The sequence below is a fragment of the Caretta caretta genome, chromosome 6 (assembly GCF_965140235.1).
Source record: "Caretta caretta isolate rCarCar2 chromosome 6, rCarCar1.hap1, whole genome shotgun sequence".
Taxonomy (NCBI): domain Eukaryota; kingdom Metazoa; phylum Chordata; order Testudines; family Cheloniidae; genus Caretta; species Caretta caretta.
The window spans coordinates 109,832,328-109,853,174 of NC_134211.1; the positions used below are offsets into that span (position 1 = coordinate 109,832,328).

Consider the following 20,847-nt stretch of genomic DNA (forward strand, 5'->3'; position numbering starts at 1 on the left):
CTTCCATTTGTTCGCTTTCACCACATCCTGATGTCAGACAACATTATGATGTTTTTTTATACCAGCAAGCAAGGGAGCGAGATCTGCCTCCCTGTGTGCAGAAGCAGGCAATCTCTGGAACTGGTGCATCAGCAATCAAATCACCCTGTCTGCAGCCTACCTTCCAGGGACACAGAATGCACTCTCAGATTCCCTCAGCAAACGTTTTGCAATTGACTACAAGTGGGAACTTCACAACATGGTGTGCATGACATTTTCACGTGTTGGGGAACCCCAACAAGAGATCTATTCACTTCCCAGGCCAACAAGAAGTGCATCACTTGTTGCTCCAGAGGAGCCATAGGCTGCAACTTCCAGGGTGATGCTCTCCTTTCCTGGTCAGACCAGTTCAACTATGCTTCCCTATGCTGCTGCTTCTGCCACGAGTGCTACGCAAGTTCCAGCAGAACAGGGTGACAGTCATCTTGATCACCCCTTTTTGGCCCTGACAGTTTTAGTTCCCTAAGCTCGTAACCCAGTGCAATGGGAGGATTAAACACCCCAATCCACAACCACTCCACCTCAGGGCATGGTATTTGGATGGCCATCATACCTAGAACGTACATGCTCTTCAGCCATGTGAGACGTCATCTTCTCCAATAGCAGAAAGGATTCGACTAGGAAATGTTACCTAGCTAAATGGAAATGCTTCTGGTCCTGGACACAATGAAGAGGCATTCTACCAGAAGCTATGGATATTCCACTCATTCTAGACTAGATCCTATCTTTTGAAGACATCCGGTCTCTCCCTCAACTCCTTGCAAGTCCGCCTAGTGGCGATCAATGCATTCCTTCCACCTACTAAAGGCTACTCTATTTTCACACACTCGCTAGCCAGTTGACTCTGGAAAGACCGGATAAGAACTTTCCCACTCCTCAAAAGATTGTGCTCCAATGGGACATGAATCTTGTTCTTTTGGTACTGACCAGGCTCCCCATTAGCTACTTGCCCCATGTTTCTCTTCTCCATGAAGGTCACCTTCCTTGGAGCCATCACATTGGCGAGGAGGGTTAGTGAACTCAGAGCAATGATGGCAGACCCTCCATACACTGTTCCACGAAGATAGTTTCTTTACACCTATACCCCAAATTTATCCCTAAAGTGGTTTTGGAATTTCACCTTAACCAATCTATTCACTTATCTTTATTCTTCCCCATATTGCACACATCTGCAGAAAAATGTAGACTCCACTCTCTCGATGTTCGAGATTGGCCTTTTACCTACAGAGATCAAAACCAGTCAGGAAGTCCCTGAGACTTTGTCAGTCACTCTAGCAGAGAGAATCAGTGGGCATGCCATCTCCACCCAGAGAACTTCCAAATGGATATCTGGTTACATTCTACTCTGTCAGCTCTTAAACCTCCCTCCCCCCACAGAGATACGAGCTCACTCCACTAGAGCTCAAGCAACAAATGTAGTGTCTCTTCAGGAGTTAACCCTCCTGGAGCCATGTGGAGCTCTAGCCACATGTTTGCAAGTCCTAGTACAGGACTCAGCTGCTGATGCCTCCTTTGGATTGACGGTTCTCTGTTCAACCCTGCTGTCCACATCCTCGAGCCCTCCTCCTACTTATTTACTGCTTGTCAGTTACCCACAGTGGGATACAATAGGGACCATTACTCAAAGAAGAAGAGGAGGTTACTTACTTGTAACTGGAGGTTCTTCAAAATGTGTGGTCCCTATCTGTATTCCACTACCTGCTCTTCTTGCCCTCTGCTTTGAATCTTGTATGATTTGAACTGGAGAAGTAACTGAAGAGGTCTGCCTCGCCCTTTATTTCCTTGGTTGGAGGCATGAGGCAAGCCAGGGCGCATGCATGGGCCAGACACTACTTTTAAACTCTCCAACTCTGGGCGCATGGTGCATGTGCGTAACCCACTGTGGTATATAGATGGGGACTACCCATCTCAAAGAACCTCCATTTACATGTAAGTAACTTCCTCTTTTGCCATTTGACTCAGTTCTCAGGCTGGGTCACCTTCAGTCTCACCCATTTCAGGGTAAGCCAGAGTTTTCACCAAGTAGTCCCAGGACCTCACACCAAGTTGGCAGCCCTGGTCCAGGCCTGATGGTCCTTCTGTCACTTTGTGTTTGGGGTCTTCCCTCTAGTCTTTCTGGTAAGGCTGTAGGGGAACTCAGTCCCTCCCTTTGTCCTGGGTTCCACTCCATTTCGAGATGTCCCTCTTCTGGATATCTGTAGAGTGGCAATGTAGGGCTCAGTGCATACCCTGGTACAAGCTTCTACAGCAGATGCATCCTTCATAGCAGAGCTGTTCCAATCTGTAGTACAGCAGGGTTCCTCACACCTTTCTTGTGAGTCACCTCAAGTGGAATACATATAAGGACCATCACTCAAAGAAGAAAGTGTTTGTACAGTAACTGGAGTTCTTCAAGGTGTGTGGTCCCTGCCTTCCCTCCCCTCTGTTCTGGATTGTTATCCTAAGCTTATTTGCAGTAGCGAAGGAATTAGAGAGGCAGTCCAGACCGCCCCTTAAATCCTCAGTTTGGAGCATGAGGAGGACAAGGGTGTAGCCGTGGACAAATAGACACTGCTAGCGAAAAAACTTCTGGTCTCAGGCGCATGGTACACATGTGCATCTTGAGTGGAATATACATAGGGATCAAACATCTCAAAGAACTCCAGTTACTGTACAAGGTAAGTAACCAGACTTCTTATACCTCATTAGTACAGTAACAAACGTACTTGTTTACGATGACAATTCCTGTTAGAAATCCACTTTAGTCCAAAAGTGGAAGTCAAATATTTAAAATGTTGCTATGAAAATTGTGTATTAATTTTTTTCCTGCAAATGTTCTTTTTACAGGTGGTGATGGCACTGCTCAAATACTGGCCAAAGACTCACAGTCCAAAAGAAGTCATGTTTTTAAATGAACTAGAGGAAATTTTAGATGTCATTGAACCATCTGAATTTGTAAAGGTTATGGAGCCTCTGTTCAGACAGCTAGCCAAATGTGTGTCCAGTCCGCACTTCCAGGTCTGTACTTCAAAGAACTCATAAAACCAGATCTTCAGTTTAGGATTTTTACATTGTTAGTGAATTGATCGTTTTAGATATATATGTACTAAACTTTTTTAAAATAACTGATTTTAGTATGTTGAAAATGCTGAAAAAATAGCACATAAGTGCCTAACTTCAGTGAGCCCGTGATAGGGAGCACAGAGGGCCAGGTGACTTAGTGATTGTTGCACCCAACTTCCTGCCCCTTGCCTCTCTGTCAGGGCAGTAGAGGTACCTGTTAATGACCATAAGCTGAGGATCTTCAGCTTTCCACCCACATCATGGTTTTGGCTCTTGTGGGTATTGTGGCAGGGAAGTTCAGCCTCTCACTGAGACAGCACCATCAAGCCTGAGCTCCTGAGGCTGTGTCCACCTCTGGATGCTGTCCTGGCAGCAGGGTCAGTGGCCAGCGCAATGGCCTTACTGGAATGCCTGGGGCATGCCTGTTATGTCGATGCCCCCTTCTCACCAATCGTCGGTTGCCGCATCAGACAAGCATCAGGCAGCACCGATGGCACCGGGCTTGGTGCACAAAGTGCAAGAGTATGCTGGGGGGGAAGAGCAGGTGTCCACCCCGAGACCCCCTTCCACCATGGGGGATGATGCCCCGGGCCCTCCCTCAGTGGTCCTATCCTCCTCATCCTCTCCAGATGAGGCTATGGTGGGGCCCTCTCGCATTAGAGAGGGAGGTTACCAGTGGACTTCCTCAAGGATCGGTTTTGGGACCAATCTTATTTAAACTTTTTATTACTGGCCTCGGCACAAAAAGTGGGAGTGTGCTAATAAAGTTTGCAGATGATACAAAGTTGGGAGGTATTGCCAATTTAGAGAAGGACAGGGATATCCTACAGGAGGATCTGGATGACCTTGTAAACTGAAGTAATAGTAATAGGATGAAATTTAATAGTGAGAAGCGTAAGGTCATGCATGCATTTAGGGATTAATAACAAGAATTTTAGTTATAAGCTGGGGACGCATCAATTAGAATAAAGGAGGAGGAGAAGGACCTTGGAGTATTGGTTGATCATAGGATGACTATGAGCCGCCAATGTGATGTGGCCGTGAAAAAAGCTAATGCAGTCTTGGGATGCATCAGGAGAGGTATTTCCAGTAGGGATAAGGAGGTTTTAGTACCGTTATACAAGGCACTGGTGAGACCTCACCTGGAATACTGTGTGCAGTTCTGGTCTCCCATGTTTCAGAAGGATGAATTCAAACTGGAACAGGTACAGAGAAGGGCTACTAGGATGATCCGAGGAATGGAAAACTTGTCTTATGAAAGGAGACTCAAGGAGCTTGGCTTGTTTAGCCTAACTAAAAGAAGGTTGAGGGGAGATATCATTGCTCTCTATAAATATATCAGAGGGATAAATACCGTAGACGGAGAGGAATTATTTAAGCTCAGTACCAACGTGGACACAAGAACAAATGGATATAAACTGGCCACCAGGAAGTTTAGACTTGAAATTAGACAAAGGTTTCTAACCATCAGAGGAGTGAAGTTCTCGAATAGCCTTCCAAGGGAAGCAGTGGGGGCAAAAGATCTATCTGGCTTTAAGATTAAACTCGATAAGTTTATGGAGGAGATGGTATGATGGGATAACATAGTTTTGGTAATTAAATATTCATGGTAAATAGGCCTAATGGCCTGTGATGGGATGTTAGATGGGATGGGATCTGAGTTACCCAGGAAAGAATTTTCTATGGTATCTGGCTGATGAATCTTGCCCATATGCTCAGGGTTTAGCTGATGGCCATATTTCGGGTCGGGAAGGAATTTTCCTCCAGGGCAGATTGGAAGAGGCCCTGAAGGTTTTTCGCCTTCCTCTGTAGCATGGGGCACGGGTCACTTGCAGGAGGATTCTCTGCTCCTTGAAGTCTTTATAAACCACGATTTGAGGACTTCAATAGCTCAGACATAGGTGAGAGGTTTTTCGCAGGAGTGGGTGGGTGAAATTCTGTGGCCTGCGTTGTGCAGGAGTTCAGACTAGATGATCATAATGGTCCCTTCTGACCTTAGTAGCTATGAATCTATGAATTAGCCCACTGGACAATTTTAAGGAGCACCAAGCCCTGCTCCAAAGGGTGGCCACTGAGTTAGGCCTAGAGGTGGAAGAGATGGTGGAGCAATCAGACACTTTGTTTAATGTGCTCTCTGCATCTACCCCCGCCTGTGCACGAAGGGATTCTAAAGATCGCCAAAGCCCTCTGGCAAATCCCGTCCTCAATTACACCCACCTCCAAGAGGGCTGAAAAGAAGTATTTCGTCCCAGCCAAGGAGTTCAAATACTTGTACGCTCACCCGCCCCCCAGGGTTGTCGATAGTTTCTGTGGCCAACAAAAAAGACAAGCAAGGGCAATCTAGTTCCACCCCCAAAAGTAAGGAGGCCAAGAGACTGGAACTTTTCGGAAGGAAAATGTATTTCACAGCCAGTCTCCAGTTCAGAGTTGCAAACCACTAAGCTCTTCCAAGAGAAATAACTTCAACTTATGGGACTCCCTCCATAAATTCAAGGACTCCATGCCCCAGGATGCAGCCCCAAAATTTGGGGCCCTTGTTGAGGAGGGTACTACAGCAGCTTGGTGTTCCCTCCAAATGGCATGGGATGTGGCCAATTCGGCAGCCAGAGTGGTCGCCTCAGCGCTGGCCATGAGGCATTGTTTCTGGCTTCAGTCTGCAGGCCTGTCCCAGGAGATACAGTCCTTGATCTATGATTTCCCATTTGATGGGATTGGACTCTTTGCAGAACAGATGGATGTGAGGCTGCAAAGATTGAAGTTTCCACACTATGCATCCGATGAAGTGAGCTGTAGCTCACGAAAGCTTATGCTCAAATAAATTGGTTAGTCTCTAAGGTGCCACAAGTACTCCTTTTCTTTTTGCAAATACAGACTAACACGGCTGTTACTCTGAAACCACAGATTGAAGGACACTCAGGATCACTGGGGTTACATATGCCTCAGTCTATGTCGAAACAGTTCCAGATACCCCCTCTACTAAGGCCTTGACAGTCTCGACAAGGGTCTGCAAGAAGAAGGGATAAGGACACAAGTTTTAGTAGTCACCGCCCTTCCTCCTCCCGTTCACCTGCACAACCTGGCCCGGTGAAACATGGGGGCCAGAAGCATGCATTTTGAGGGTGCGCTTCAGAGCGATGCCCCAGTCAGCTTCCTGGATCTGCCTCATCCTTTCCTCAGCCACCTTCGTCCCTACCATTAGGCCTGGTCACGGGTTACCTCAGATTGCTGGGTGCTAGAAATTGTATTGCTGGGATATACCCTTCAATTCTTGGCCACCACCACCCCAACCCCCTTCCCTCTTCAGGGATGCTTCTCATGAGAAACTCCTTGTTCAGGAGGTAGACAACCTCCTGCAGCTGGGGGCATTGGAGGAGATCCCTTGGGAAATGAGGGGGAAAAAATTCTATTCCTGTTATTTCCTAATCCTGAAGGCAAAAGGGGGCCATTCTGGACTTGTGGCGAATCGACAAATATCTCGAGAAGTTGAAGTGCCACATGGTTTCTCTGGCCTCCATCATCCCCTCCCTGGATCCGGGAGACTGATACGCTGCTCTCAACTTGAAAGACCCTTATTTTCATATTTCCATGTTCCAAGGACACAGAAAATTCCTCCGTTTTATGGTGGTCCAGTGTCACTTCCAATTCACGGTGCTACATTTTGGCCTCTCCTTGGCCCCATGGGTATTTACAAAATGTATGGCCCCAATAGCTTCAGACCTTGCTTTTTTTGAAGAGGTTAGCAACAGGCACACACAAACCTCCAAATGTGTCTCTGAAGTGCTCAGCCCAGGATCCACCAAACAGTTTCAGAGCTTTTAGATCTGCTGTACTCACAGGAATAGAGTAGCAGCCGTGTTAGTCCTGTATCCGCAAAAAGATCAGGAGTACTTGTGGCATCTTAGAGACTAACAAATTTATTTGAGCGTAAGCTTTTGTGGGCTACAGTCCACTTCATCAGATGCATAGAATGGAACATATAGTAAGAAGATATAGATATATATATATTGTGACAGGGTCGGGCCAGATGGCTACAGGGGAGTAATAGAAGGCAGATATATTAGCCCCAGGCTAAGTAGGTCCCTTTTCCCTGGGTAAGGTAACAGGGAAGGTTCCAGAACAATCAGGAAGCTTCTGCAGACAATTTAGACAGACAGGCTGATTAGAACACCTGCAGCCAATCAAGAAGCTGCTAGAATCAATTAAGGCAGGCTAATCAGGGCACCTGGGTTTAAAAAGGAGCTCACTTCAGTTTGTGGTGCGCGTGTAAGGAGCTGGGAGCAAGAAGTGCTAGGAGCTGAGAGTGAGAATGCATACTGTTGGAAGACTGAGGAGTACAAGCATTATCAGATACCAGAAGGAAGGTCCTATGGTGAGGATAAAGAAGGTGTTGGGACGAGGCCATGGGGAAGTAGCCCAGGGAGTTGTAGCTGTCGCACAGCTGTTCCAGGAGGCACTCTAGACAGCTGCATTCCACAGGGCCCTGGGCTGGAACCCAGAGTAGAGGGTGGGCCCGGGATCCCCCAAACCTCCCAACTCCTGGTCAGACACAGGAGGTGTTGACGTGGAGTGTGGGTTCACGAAAACAGCCAAACTGAGGGCTACCGTGAAGCTCCAAGGCAAGTAAATCCGCCAATAAGCACAAGACCCACAAAGGCAGAGGAGGAACTTTGTCATAATACAAATACACATATATACATACCTACAGAGAAGGTGGAGGTTGCCATACAAACTGTAAGAGGCTAATTAATTAAGATGAGCTATCATCAGCAGGAGAAAAAAACTTTTGCAGTGATGATCAAGATGACCCATTTAGACAGTTGACAAGAAGGTGTGAAGATACTTAACATAGTGAAATAGATTCAATATGTGTAATGACCCAGCCACTCCCAGTCTCTATTCAAACCCACGTTAATGGTATCTAGTTTGCATATTAATTCAAGCTCAGCAGTTTCTTGTTGGAGACTGGTTTTGAAGCTTTTCTGTTGCAAAATTGCCACCCTTAAATATTTTACTGAGTGGCCAGAGAGGTTGAAGTGTTCTCCTACCATTCTATGCATCCGCTGAAGTGGGCTGTAGCCCACGAAAGGTTATGCTCTAATAAATTTGTTAGTCTCACAGGAATAGTATGTCCCAGCTTGTAAATTTCACCTCATGATTACCAGCGTTCTTAACATACAGCACTTAGATATATCTGTAGTGAAAACAAGAATGAGTTTATCATCAAAGAACAGAGATTCAAGTGATAAAGAGTGAGAATATTGGAGACAAATGGTTACAGGTAAAACAAAATTATAACACCCTTTCTAGAGATTAAATTTAACTAACCAGCTCTTTGAGTGCTTGCTCATGTTCCAAGTTAGGTGTGTGCAGACCCCATCTTCTCTCCCTTTCACTTCAAAGAGGGCAGAGAAGTAGTACTATGTGCCTGCCAAGGGGTACAAATACGTGTACTCTCACCCTTTTCCTCGGTCCATTGTGGTCACAGTGGCCAATGAGAGAGATAGGCAAGACCAGTCAGGTGCTATCCCCCTGCTCCCACCCCTCCCCAAGCAAAAGGACTTAGAGAAACTAGACCTGTTTGGCAGAAAAATGTATTCAACGAGTGGATTACAGCTTCGCATTTCCAACCAACAAGCCTTGCTGCGGACGAATGATTCCTATATTTGGGACTCTACGGCAAAGTTTAAAGATTCACTGCCTCAGGACTCCAGGCAAGAGTTTTCCACCCTGATAGAGGAAGGGAAAACCGTAGCCAGGGCCTCACTCCAAGCAGCTCTAGGTGCAGCTCACACAACAGCCATAACAACAGCTTCCACAATGGTCATGAGGTGATGCTCCTGGCCTTAGTCCTTAGCTCCAGCAACCGGCCTGCTTCTTGGCTCCACTGTCTTTACAGGACCTGTTCAAGAAACTGTGCAGGAGTTACAAGTATAGACAACTGTTCAGTCTACCTCAACTTCCTACCAGGGTCACACAGATCCCAGGAGGCCCAAAACAGAACTTCTGAAGGCACACCCAAGAGCATTATATCAATTACCGCATCGGATTCTGCCCCCCTTTTGTTTCCAGACTGACTCTCCCAGTTCAATCTGGCGAGGTCCCTCATCACCTGAGGCCACTGGATGCTGAGTATGGTGGAGGAAGATTACACCCCGCAGTTTTCTTCCACTACCACCTATCCCCATCCCTCTTTAGGGTCCCTTCTCACAAGCAACTTCTAGCATAAGAGGTCCAAGCCCTCCTGTGAGTAGGGGCTGTGGAAAAGGTGCATCAGAACTTGAGAGGGAAGGGGTTTTACTCCTAATATTTCCTAATCCTGAAGGCCAAAAGGGGTCTTCAACCCATCTTGGACCTGCATTGCCGCAACAGTTATTTCAAGAAACGAAGGTTCCGCATGGTCTCCCTGGTCTCCATTATTCCCTCCCTGGATCCAGGGGACTGGTATGCTGCCCTCAACTTGAAAGATGCCTATTTCCACATTTTCATCTTCTAAGGCCACAGAAGGTTCCTCAGATTTATCGTAAACCAAACTCATTACCAATTCACTGTCCTCCCCTTTGGTCTGTCAGCAGCCTCTCAGGTTTTTACAGAATGATGGTGGTAGTGGCCTTCCTCAGAAGGCAAGGTGTCCGAGTCTACCTGTACCTCGACAATTGGCTGATCGAGGGTCGTTCAGAGGCTCAACTGAAGAACAGTATCAGCCTGGTCCAAGCCACCTTCCGTGCACTGGGCCCATTGTTAAATGAGCAAAAGTCGACTCTCATTCCCATCCAGAGAATAGAGTTTATCAGAGCAGTATTAGACTCAACCCAGGCCAGAGCCTTCCTTGCAGAGGCTCAATTCCAGACCATATCGGCTCTGATATCCAAGGTTAAGGCCCACCCCATCATGACACCCCTGTTTTTCCTCAAACTTTCGGGACACATGGCTGTGTGCACTTACATGGTACAGCACGCAAGGCCACACCTCAGACCCCTGCATGCTTGGTTGGCCCAGTGTAATCACCAAACGGACACCACTTGGACTCAGTGCTTACAGTTCCCACCCCAGTCCTTGCCTCCCTTGACTGGTGAAGGATCCCCAGTAGATGGCTGCAGGCCTTTCCTTTGTCACAAACCCCTCCCCTGAAGCCTTCAGTATCTTTCATTTCAGATGCATCCGATCTAGGTTGGGGAGCTCGCCTCAAGCACATCAGGACTCGGGGCCTGTGGTCCCTGGAAGAACTCTCCCTACACATAAATGTCAGGGAGCTCAGAGTGGTCTGCTTAGCTTGCCAAGTGTTCGTTCCCCAGATCACTGGCAAAGCTGTGCGAGTGTTTATGGACAACATGGCAGCCATGTTTTACATCAACAGAGAGGGAGGAGCACGCTCCTTTACCCTGTGCTAGGAGGCCATTGGTCTGTGGGACTTCTGTATGAAACACTCAGTTCACCTCAAGGTTTCCCATTTTCCAGGAGTCTGGAATACCCTAGCAGATCACATCAGCAGGTGTTTCTCCTCTCATCGTGAGTGGTCCCTTCAGCCAGAGGTGATGAGATCCATCTTCCCGAGGTGGGGGTCTCCCCAGGTACACTTTGCAACCAGGCAGAATAAAAAATGTCAGCAGTTTTTCTCATTACTGATCGCAGTCCAGGCTCTCCGATGCCTTCCTGCTTCTATGGACAGAGATCCTATTCTATGTGTTTTCTCCAGTTCTAGTACCCAAGGTCCTTCTGAAAGTCAAGCGAGAAAAGGTAAGGATTATCCTTATAGCTCCTGTGTGGCTGCGACAACATTGGTACAGCATGCTGCTGGACATGTCAGTAGCACCGCCGCTGTTGCTCCCACCCCGCCTGGATCTGATCTCGCAAGACCATGGCCGTTTACTCCACCCGAACCTCAGGGCCCTTCACCTGACCGTGTGGATGCTCCATGAACCTGTTCAGAGCAAGTTCACCAGATCTTACTAGGTACCGTCCACTAGAGCTACTTACCCAGCCAAATGGAAGGACTTCTTGGTGTGGTCTTCTCAACAAGGTCTCTCACTGACTCAGTCATCCCTCCAGCTGTGCTGGAATACCTGCTCCATCTTAAGCAACAGGGTCTGGCCCTCACATCTATCAAGGTACATCTAGTGGCAATCTGTCTTCCACCCTTCGGTGGATGGTAGGTCGGTGGTCTTGCATGATATGTCCATTCACTTCCCTAAAGGGGTAGAGAGACTTTACCCTCAAATTTGTGAACCAGTTCTACTGTGGGTTTTAACCTGGTCCTATCCAGACTCACTGGCCCTTCCTTTGAGCTGCTAGCATCATGCCCTCTGTTGTATTTCTCTGGAAGGTCGCCTTCCTGGTGGCAATTACCTCAGCCAGGAGGGTCTCAGAAATTAGGGTCCTTACCTCAGAAACACTTTATGCAATGTTCTTTAAGGACAAGGTTCAACTGCACCCCCACCCAGCTCCTTCCAAAGGTGGTCTTGCAGCTTCATAATAACCATACTATTTTCCTGCCAGTTTTCTTCCCAAAACCACACAGGAATGCAGGGAGCGGCATTAGAAGTGCCCTGGCCTTGTACATTGGGAGGAGCAAGCCGTTCAGTAAATTCACACAGCTCTTCTTGGCAGTAGCAGACAGGATGAATGGCCTACCGGTTTCAGCCCGGAGAATCTCATCCTGGATCACCTCCTGTATTCATACATGCTACGAGCAGGCAGGTGTACCACCTCCTGCCATCTTGACCACCTATTTGACCAGAGCTCAAGCTTCATCAGTGGCATTTCTGGCCCAGGTCCCAATCTGAGGCATCTGCAGGGCTGCCACATGGTCGTCATTGCATACCTTCTCTTCCCACTACGCCATCCCCACAGCAGGCTAGAGAGAATGCCAAGTTCAGAAGAGCAGTGCTACAATCTGCATGTCCATGTACTCTGAGCCCAGCTCCTTGGGTACCACTTATGAGTCACCTAACATGGAATAGACATGAGCAAGCACTTGAAGAAGAAAAGGACAGTAACTAACCTTTCCGTATCTGTTGTTTTTCAAGATGTGTTGCTCATGTCTATTCCATGACCCACCCTCCTGCCACTCTTTCAGAGTTCTCTGGCAAGAAGGATCGTGGTGCACCAGAGGGCGCTAGAGCCAGCCCTATGGATACCACTGAGAGAAAAATCTCTGGCAACTCTGCACGTGACATGCACACCATAACATGAATGGACATGAGCAACACATCTTGAAGAACAACAGTTACAGAAAGATTAGCAACCGTGTTTTCTTCTGACTAGAGAAATTTATCTCAACCAACATTCTTCCCAGCATTTTCAGGCAAGTCTGGCTGAGATCCCTTTTTCATGAAGCAAATCCAACTGTCAGTTTCCTTCCCTGGAGAAGGATTTCAGGGTGCCTCTCTGCTCTCCCAAATACATAAGAGCATATCTCTGATGTTCACCTGAAATACGGTTACCCCTGCTATTTATTTCCTCCTGTTAATTTCCTTCTCAAATCTCTGTCAGCTCTTCATCAACATTTGACTTAGAATGCTAATAAATTTCTATTGTATGACATACTATACACAGTGATCCACCATGGAGACACGTGTCTCCCACTCCCTGCCTGTAGAAGTTTGTCTCCAGATGCACAGCTTTTGAGTGACCTGTCTTAACTCTCAGAGAACGTAATTTTTAGAATATATACGTAACTCTTCATGTGTGTTCTGTGTACACAGTTCACAATGATTGATTACTAGTATGACACAAGCTTTCATTAGACACCTGACATGATATTCTTTAGTGAACCCATGGGATCCTTGTATCCCTATGTACCTCTGTGCCTTCTGCGAGTTGGCTTCAAGAGATCCTTGGATCACAGCAGTTCTTAAGTTTCTTAGCTGTGCTGCAGTGCAACTGTAGAAGTACCAAATTGGCACCCACTTTCTTGATTAAGAACCTTTTTTTAAATGCAAGGAGTGTGTCACTGCCTACGTGACACCAACAGGTGACAGGGGTTCTATTTAAATTGTGAATGTGCTGCATCATAGATAAAATGGAGGGCACAGGACACATGTTTCTTAAGAATGATTTGTAGCCATATGTTTGTAAAATACACAGTTCTGACCCAGATTAAAAAGTAAATCATAACTTTGAATTTCTTGATGGTAATTTTAAAATATTTTGATAGTTAATATTTGGTATCCTCTATTCTCTCCAAGCCATTCTATTTCCTAATTTCAGTTCTGTTTAGCAAACTTTATGGTATGTAAATGCTAACTGGAAGGCAGATAAAGTAGTGTGCTTACCTTCATGTCTTTCAGGTGGCGGAACGAGCACTATACTACTGGAATAATGAGTACATTATGAGTTTAATCAGTGACAATGCAGCAAAGATTTTGCCCATCATGTTTCCATCATTGTACCGAAATTCAAAGACACATTGGAACAAGTAAGAGATTCTTGTACAAATAATATATTGGTTATTATATTTAAAGGATTTTCTAAATTTTGGTAATGTTACTTATCTAACAGTATTGAACTTTCATTTCAAACAATTAGGGTTAAAATGCCCTGTGTTTGTGAATTATCTGTTGTAGCTACAGTATAATCATACATAGTGACAATATTTCTTCCCAAGACCTTAACAATGTGAAAGGAAATTAGTGAGGGCAAATGTCATGTCACTGTCAGAGAGCCCAGGAAATGCATTTGAGAGGGTGGGCTCTTTCCTGTAAAAATATGTTTTAGTGCAGCTTTTCTCCTATACCATATTTTATTTTGGTTTATTTATATTGAGTAAATTAAATATGTATTGCATAGTAGCTTAGTGGTTACTAAAGACAAATTTTGACGGTTGATCTCTAAACTTTGTTGACCCACATTTTTCCATTGATAATCATTTGACTATATCCATATTAAAATCATCTTATTCTTTTTTTTCTTCTTCCCTTTCTCTGCATTTGTTGCCTGTTTACTTTCTCTATCTACATATTTCCTTTGTTTTTCCCTTTCCATCCACACAATAGTATAATACTCAAGCATGAAAGTACTCCTAGTCAGCCCCATTTTGAAGCTGCTCCAGCTGCAAAACAGTTTTGTTTGAGCTAGTGTGCAAGAGCTGGTAGTGTGGTTGTTCCATAGCTCATTGCTGTGGAGTGAGGACTATTGATTGGTTGGCCTACAGTAATGCCTGATGAATCTCCCAGTAACTTCAGTGAAAGGTATACTGAGGGAAGTGTGTGCAATAACTGGATACAGGTAATTCATTGATATACTGATTTAAAAAATATAATATGGATTACTTTTAAAAGAAAAACTGGTTTCAGAGTAACAGCCGTGTTAGTCTGTATTCGCAAAAAGAAAAGGAGTACTTGTGGCACCTTAGAGACTAACCAATTTATTTGAGCATGAGCTTTCGTGAGCTACAGCTCACTTCATCGGATGCATACGGTATGCATCCGATGAAGTGAGCTGTAGCTCACGAAAGCTCATGCTCAAATAAATTGGTTAGTCTCTAAGGTGCCAAAAGAAAAACTGTAATCCTAAAAAAAATTCAAGTTGTGAATAAAAAATATGGCTTACTTCCAGTTGTTTTTCTCACTTTTTATGGCCATGAGTGAAGTCATGAAATCCATTACACCCCCATGCTCACTGTGTAACCAACATGAATGATGCAAATTAACGATGTAACTGATTTCTTTTCTGATCTGGTGATCAGTAACTTATAATAGATTACTTCTATAGAGTAAACTTTTACTTCCCTGGCAATGTGCACTATATAATGCAGTGAAGATTTGTTGTTGTTTTCTAATCTGTTTGTTTATATACTCCCAGAGGAATTTTGCATACAATATTTTAAAATTCTGCATATTTTATTTGTCAAAATAACACAATAATATAATCAGTTCAGTTTCAATTATTTTTGATAATTTATTTCAAAATACTTGTCAACAAGTATGTCAACCATACAGACAACAGCAAAAAATATTTCCCCAGGAGTAGAGAGTTAAAGAAACCCCTTGGACAACCAAGTTCCAGTGGGGGGGCACTATGTGGGGCCCACAGAGCCCAGACACCTGCATTCTCATCGCCCCAGAACCCAGCTGTGGGGAACCCCCCCCGGCCCAGACACCAGCACCCCCCTCCCGCCAGAGCTCAGATACAGGGGCACCCCCCGGCGCAGACACCACCATGCCCCTCCCCCCCAGATCCCAGCCATGAGGCACCCCCCCATCCCAGACACCAACACCCTTTACTCCCCGCAGCTTCTTTACTGTCCTGCCAGGGGATGTTGTGTGGTGCAGCCCTGCCCTTCCTCACCCTTTGCCAGGAGAATGAGGATCAAGCAGAGCATGCAGCCTCTAGCCAGCCAGGCTGGGTGCTCTGCTCACTGCAAGCTGGGCTCTACAGAGTCCAGCAGCTCTGCAGCCCAATTCTGCGGGGGGGACAGGGAATTCTGCATTGCACAGTGGCGCAGAATTCCCCTAGTTTTAAGGAGCCCTATTATTGTGTTTCAGTATTTTATATATTTCTGCCATATGTGTATAGATGTGGTTATGCTTTCAGAATAATTTTTACAGTATGCAGACTCCTCTATATCAGTATAGAAATATTTATAGAATTTCAGTCAGTTGACAGTATAATTGTATCATCTGCTGAGGTCTATACTACTGTTTTAATTTTTTTCTAATAATTCAATTTTGATTAAAATTGTATCAACTTTTAAATTTCTAAAGCAACCGTATATTGATGCACAATATCATATAAAGGAGAATTAGAACCTCTGAAGAACATTTTTCATTAACAAGTGGCAAATACTGCTGTAGAGTAAGTAAACTGTATTTGAAGCTGCTTAAAACATTTAATGATTTAGAATTTCTATTAGCCATACTGTAGCTAAAATGAAACTTCCATTAACTAGTTTTGTCTTCATGTATTCTAAAATAATGTAATTTTCTAGTTGTGTAAGTTATTGGCTACAGTTGACCAGAGCAAAATTTAAAGTACTGAGAGTTTCAACCCGAAGTTTTACTTATAGGACAATACATGGCTTGATATACAATGCTCTGAAACTCTTCATGGAGATGAACCAAAAACTGTTTGACGACTGCACACAACAATTTAAAGCAGAAAAACTGAAGTAAGTTTCATATTAACATTTCAGCTTATTCTACAATAACCTGTTCAGAGAATTTTCATTGTTTACTTTGAAAAGCTACTCTCGCTTTTTTAAAAAAAAGTTATGCCCATTTTATTCAGCACAAAAATCTGAAAATTCACATGGTGAGATTCTTTTTTTTTCTCAGCATGCATGAACCGTGAAATGTTTAAAATAGTAGTTCTAACCTAATACTGTTGCTGGCACCCATCTTTCTGTAATATCATTGTTGTGAGACTGGTGGTGACAAAGTCCAATGGAAGAGAACGCTAACTAATTTACATCCTGTTTTTATTTTAGATGCATTATCTGCCATCTGTCCCCCGCATACCAACCCCAGTACTTTTCAGAATCCTCCAGCATTGTTTTGTAGAGTGTGTGCATGTGCATATATGTACAGGGCATTATTGTATTTTGTCATAAATGCAATATGTTTGTATTAATGCTATGTGGTAGCATATTCCTCACTGCCATCTGTAAAGTGAAGTATTTAATTTTGCTTAATTTCATCTTTAACCTAGGTACAAATTTAAAAGGAAAATGCAAGAGATTCCTTTATTTGATAGACTGAGCAGCACTGGGAACTTATTTCATAAATTGTTGATAAATAGGAAAGAAGTATAGTATGGTCAGGTAAACAGAGCAGGGGATTGGAAGCTTGAACTTTTCTGGTTTTTATTCCCAAATGTGCAACTGACTTGTATGGTCTTCAAGTCACTTAATTTCTCTGTGCTTCCACTTCCCCATGGGCGTAATAAGTCTATGCATGTTCACAGGGATGGTTTGAGGCATAAATAATTGCTTGTAAAGTGTTTCAGATCCTGATTAAAAGAACTATAGAAATGAAAACTATTGGTGGTTCTGTTTCAGCATAGTAATATTTGGGGGTTTGAGGAGATATTGGTTAGAATCATGTTTTCAGTTTCAAAGTGAAATGATTGTGATTTCTTCCTGTAGCAGTCCTTAAGGGCTTAGCAACACATAGTTTTGTACTGCTTTAACTATATTTGTTTGAAATCAATGCAATCCCTCCTCCCCACCCCCGCAACTAGTGCCTCAGTTATACTACAGTATAGGTGCTTATGCTGGTATATAGGTTATTCCTGTAAATTTAAGTGAAAGTGAGCTAGAACATGTAGCATGAGACAAATTTTAAAAGTATTCTGGCAAAAGGATAAAAGAAGTGTATCTTTTTTGCTTCTTTCTATGATGTATAAAGAGGACTGAGGTTTTGGTGTACTATTTTTCTAGTAAAAACAATTCTACGTACTTTTATATTAGAAAATAAAGTCTTTATTCTATTTTTTCCTGAGTGCAGCAGAGTCCAGACAAGAAACTGAATCCTGAGCAACTGAAAGAGTGATTTTTGCTCATGAATTAAAATTCATTTGAGGAGGGAGGTGTTGATTTAACACAACCACTTGAGAGGACACACTCTTAAATATTTAGAACTCCTACTCTACCATCTGACGGCTGAGAGAGCTCCCACTGCAGTGTTGAAACTCTGGCCCCACTAAAGTCAATTGAAGTGTTGCCATTGACTTCAGTAGAGCTGGGATTTCACACCAATTCCCTGGCCAAGGAGTTAGTCAGCTAAAAAGAAGAATAAGAGTTAATCCTGATTTTTCTGAGGTGGAGAAGAAGCTGGAAAAAAAAATTTCCCTTTCTTTTCAATGGTCATTTTGCCCTTTTTTACTCCACAAGGAAGCCATAAGGGCACAAGCTCATTCCCTTCCCCATATGCTTTGCAAATCACCTTTGAATGTACATCTCTTAAACAAGTTTAGACAATAACTAGACACTTTCCCTTGATTTGTTTTCCTCAAGTATTTCTCTATTAATGAAGCATTATTCAATTTCAAAATAGTTTTTTATCTATGTGGTTATTATTTTACTTACATTTAAATAAACTACAGTCAGGACAGTGGAAATAAACAATGCCCTTTACTGTTAATTTTAAAGTGAGAATCCAAAAGTATTTCAGACTATACACCAGTCTAAATGCAGAAGATTTTTGTTGTATTATTTATTTTTTAGCAACATACATCTATCAAAGGCAAACAGATTGTGCACAAAGTGAGAATGCCAGTTGGTTTATTGTAATAAAGTGTCCTTATTTTCTTGAGGAAAATTGTCATTCTTTTGTTTTAATATTGCCCTGGAATAACAACTAGCAGTATGGTATGGTTTAGGTATGTATATGGAGAAGCTGTCTATCAAAAATTGGTATTTTGGACTGTGTGAAGATGCATCTAAACAAGTGAAATAACCAATTATTCACTATTCTGTTTAAGAATAGTATGTGAGTTGTATCTGTTACCTCTGTTTTTAAATTTTATTTTTGCAGAGAGAAGCTAAAATCGAAGGAAAGAGAAGAAGCATGGGTTAAAATAGAAAATCTAGCCAAATCAAATCCCCAGGTATTTAGAAAAGATTAACATATTCATGTTAAAAATTCTAGGTTTTTGTTAAATATCAGTGGGATAACAGATATGTGACTGATCCTGGAAATAAAACAGTTTCACTAATACTGTATATGAAAAATCTGCAATAAAAATGCTTTTAAAATTTGTAACCTCTCTCTTGTGCAAGTACTTATTTTGCAAACAAGGGTTTCAGACAAGATTGATCTGAAGTACCTTTTCCTTTCTTCCTTTGTAAGACATATCTATAGAATTGTGGTCTGAAAAGTGATTGTTCAGAATTGCATAAACAGAGATTATAATATTGGTTTCTTTTGAAAAACTTCAGTGTAAACAAAAGCCTAAATTAGAAGAAGGATGTTGGGAATTGGAGTGTTTTCTACTAAAAGCAGAACTTCTGTCTAGCTGGGACTTGTGACCTGTCAGATTTTTTTACTCTGCTGTGCCAAGTGAATTAAAGTAATGGTGCATGACCCTATCTGTTGTATCCACCTGGCGCCTGGATTGTGTAGTCGACCGTTGTGGGTGAACATGCACATCAAAACCAGCTCCCAGCTAAAAGGAAAACCATCTTGTTCTTAAGTAAATACAGGTTCTATAACCAGCTACAAGTGCAGGTTTTTCTGAAAAAACAAAAACTTTTAGAGTGAACAAGCTATTCTGATTTATTCTTGTTCTATTGCTTTGTGGTGTGTTCCTATGCTGCTATTTGTTCCTTTAAGTGTCAAATTTCTGGATTTCAATCATGTCAAGGTTTGCTATTGGCAAAAAAGGAAACCTTTACCTATAAAGTTCTTATCAACCCAAAAGGTTCCTGGCTGAGTACAACTGTTGGGGGGTCCAATGGTTGCATTGGTGTGATCTTGGTATCAGTTTAATGAATAGTAAAGAATGCAGCTATATTTTTCTAACCAAAAGACATTTTAGAAATATTTTCTCTCACTGACTTTTCTGGGAGGTTACGGGGGAATCCTTTCCAAAGTGGTCATAGAAAATATTTAATAATTAAAATTGGACAGTTTATCAGTAGGTCAACTGAGTGAGCTTAAGTGCATTGTAACTTTATAAAGAACCATGTACATGAAAGCAGAGAAATTTAAAACTTTGTGCAACAAAACATACTCTATTTAGATAAACAGATACATTTTTGAGTGTACTTTTTGATTAGTGCCATAGACAAATTTGATTAATCTTTGCCAGTAATTTTAACCTTACTAAAAAGGCACCATACAAAAGTGTTGAATGAAGAGTACATGCTTGTTCAAAATATGTTCATACTTATTCTCACAAAAGATAAACAATTGTGCCTTGCTAAAAAAAACTGTTGTGACTTATTCAGACTGATCTAGTAAAATAATGTAATTGTATAAACGTGAACCTTTTTCTATTGTTCAAAAATCATTCTGTGTAACTATGTATCTTTTCTAAAACTGATTAGCATAACCTATGTATACAATACTTTACATAGTCTGCTTGAATAACCAAATAAATATAACCAGCACGTTAAATTTAAAAACACAAATTAATTTTGACACTTAAGCCCTCAGCCACATGAAGAATCTATATATAGCATATCGGTGCATGCTCTTAGTGCTTTTTTTTGACAGATGACCAAAATTTCTTTCAGAATTTATATCTAGTTATCTGTCTTCTAGTATTTGTTTTTATATTCCTAATTTTTTAATTTATACTTATTGTAGAAGGGTATTCCTAATTCTGCCCTTTATGTAAAAATAAAGTGTAAGGTATTTTAATTATAATTATAGTGACTTAAAATAATTAACTTTTTGTACTTAATTTTTTTCATTTTTCTGCTTTGTATCATGTGAAATCAGATTCGTCTATTAAGTTACCATTACATTCAGTTACTAAAATAATTGTGGAAAAATCTTAATGGGTTTTAAAATGGTGTGTGTGTATATGTGATACACAGCAGTTTTTTCTTTGTTGGTCTTAACAGTACTAATAGATCATTTGATTTAAGATAAAAATTGTAATTGTCAGGATCTCTGCAAACTAGTGCTCTATGTTAAAGTTTAGGTTCTGTAAAGTTTAATTTGACAGGTCTTTTTATTCAGCAAAGGTACTGTATGTTCCTGTTTTATATTTCCAAAAGAGAAGTACTTATACTTTTCATTGTATTGTGAAAGCACACCATCGGAAAACGTAGTCTTTTTGAATATTGAGTTTTGTCTTTACAAATACAAACTTGCTCCTGCA

General features: G+C 42.5%; 1 protein-coding gene across 4 annotated transcripts in view; it reads left to right on the forward strand.

Annotated features, from left to right (window-relative positions):
• PPP2R5C (protein phosphatase 2 regulatory subunit B'gamma) overlaps positions 1 to 20,847 on the forward strand; it is a 374,584-nt gene that overhangs the window by 338,276 nt on the left and 15,461 nt on the right. For all 4 annotated transcript variants that reach the window (XM_048853964.2, XM_048853965.2, XM_048853963.2 and 1 more), the window contains 4 exons: positions 2,866 to 3,036; positions 13,368 to 13,495; positions 16,085 to 16,186; positions 18,552 to 18,624. In XM_048853964.2, coding sequence (XP_048709921.1) covers positions 2,866 to 3,036; positions 13,368 to 13,495; positions 16,085 to 16,186; positions 18,552 to 18,624 — 474 coding nt within the window. The remainder of the gene's footprint in view (positions 1 to 2,865; positions 3,037 to 13,367; positions 13,496 to 16,084; positions 16,187 to 18,551; positions 18,625 to 20,847) is intronic.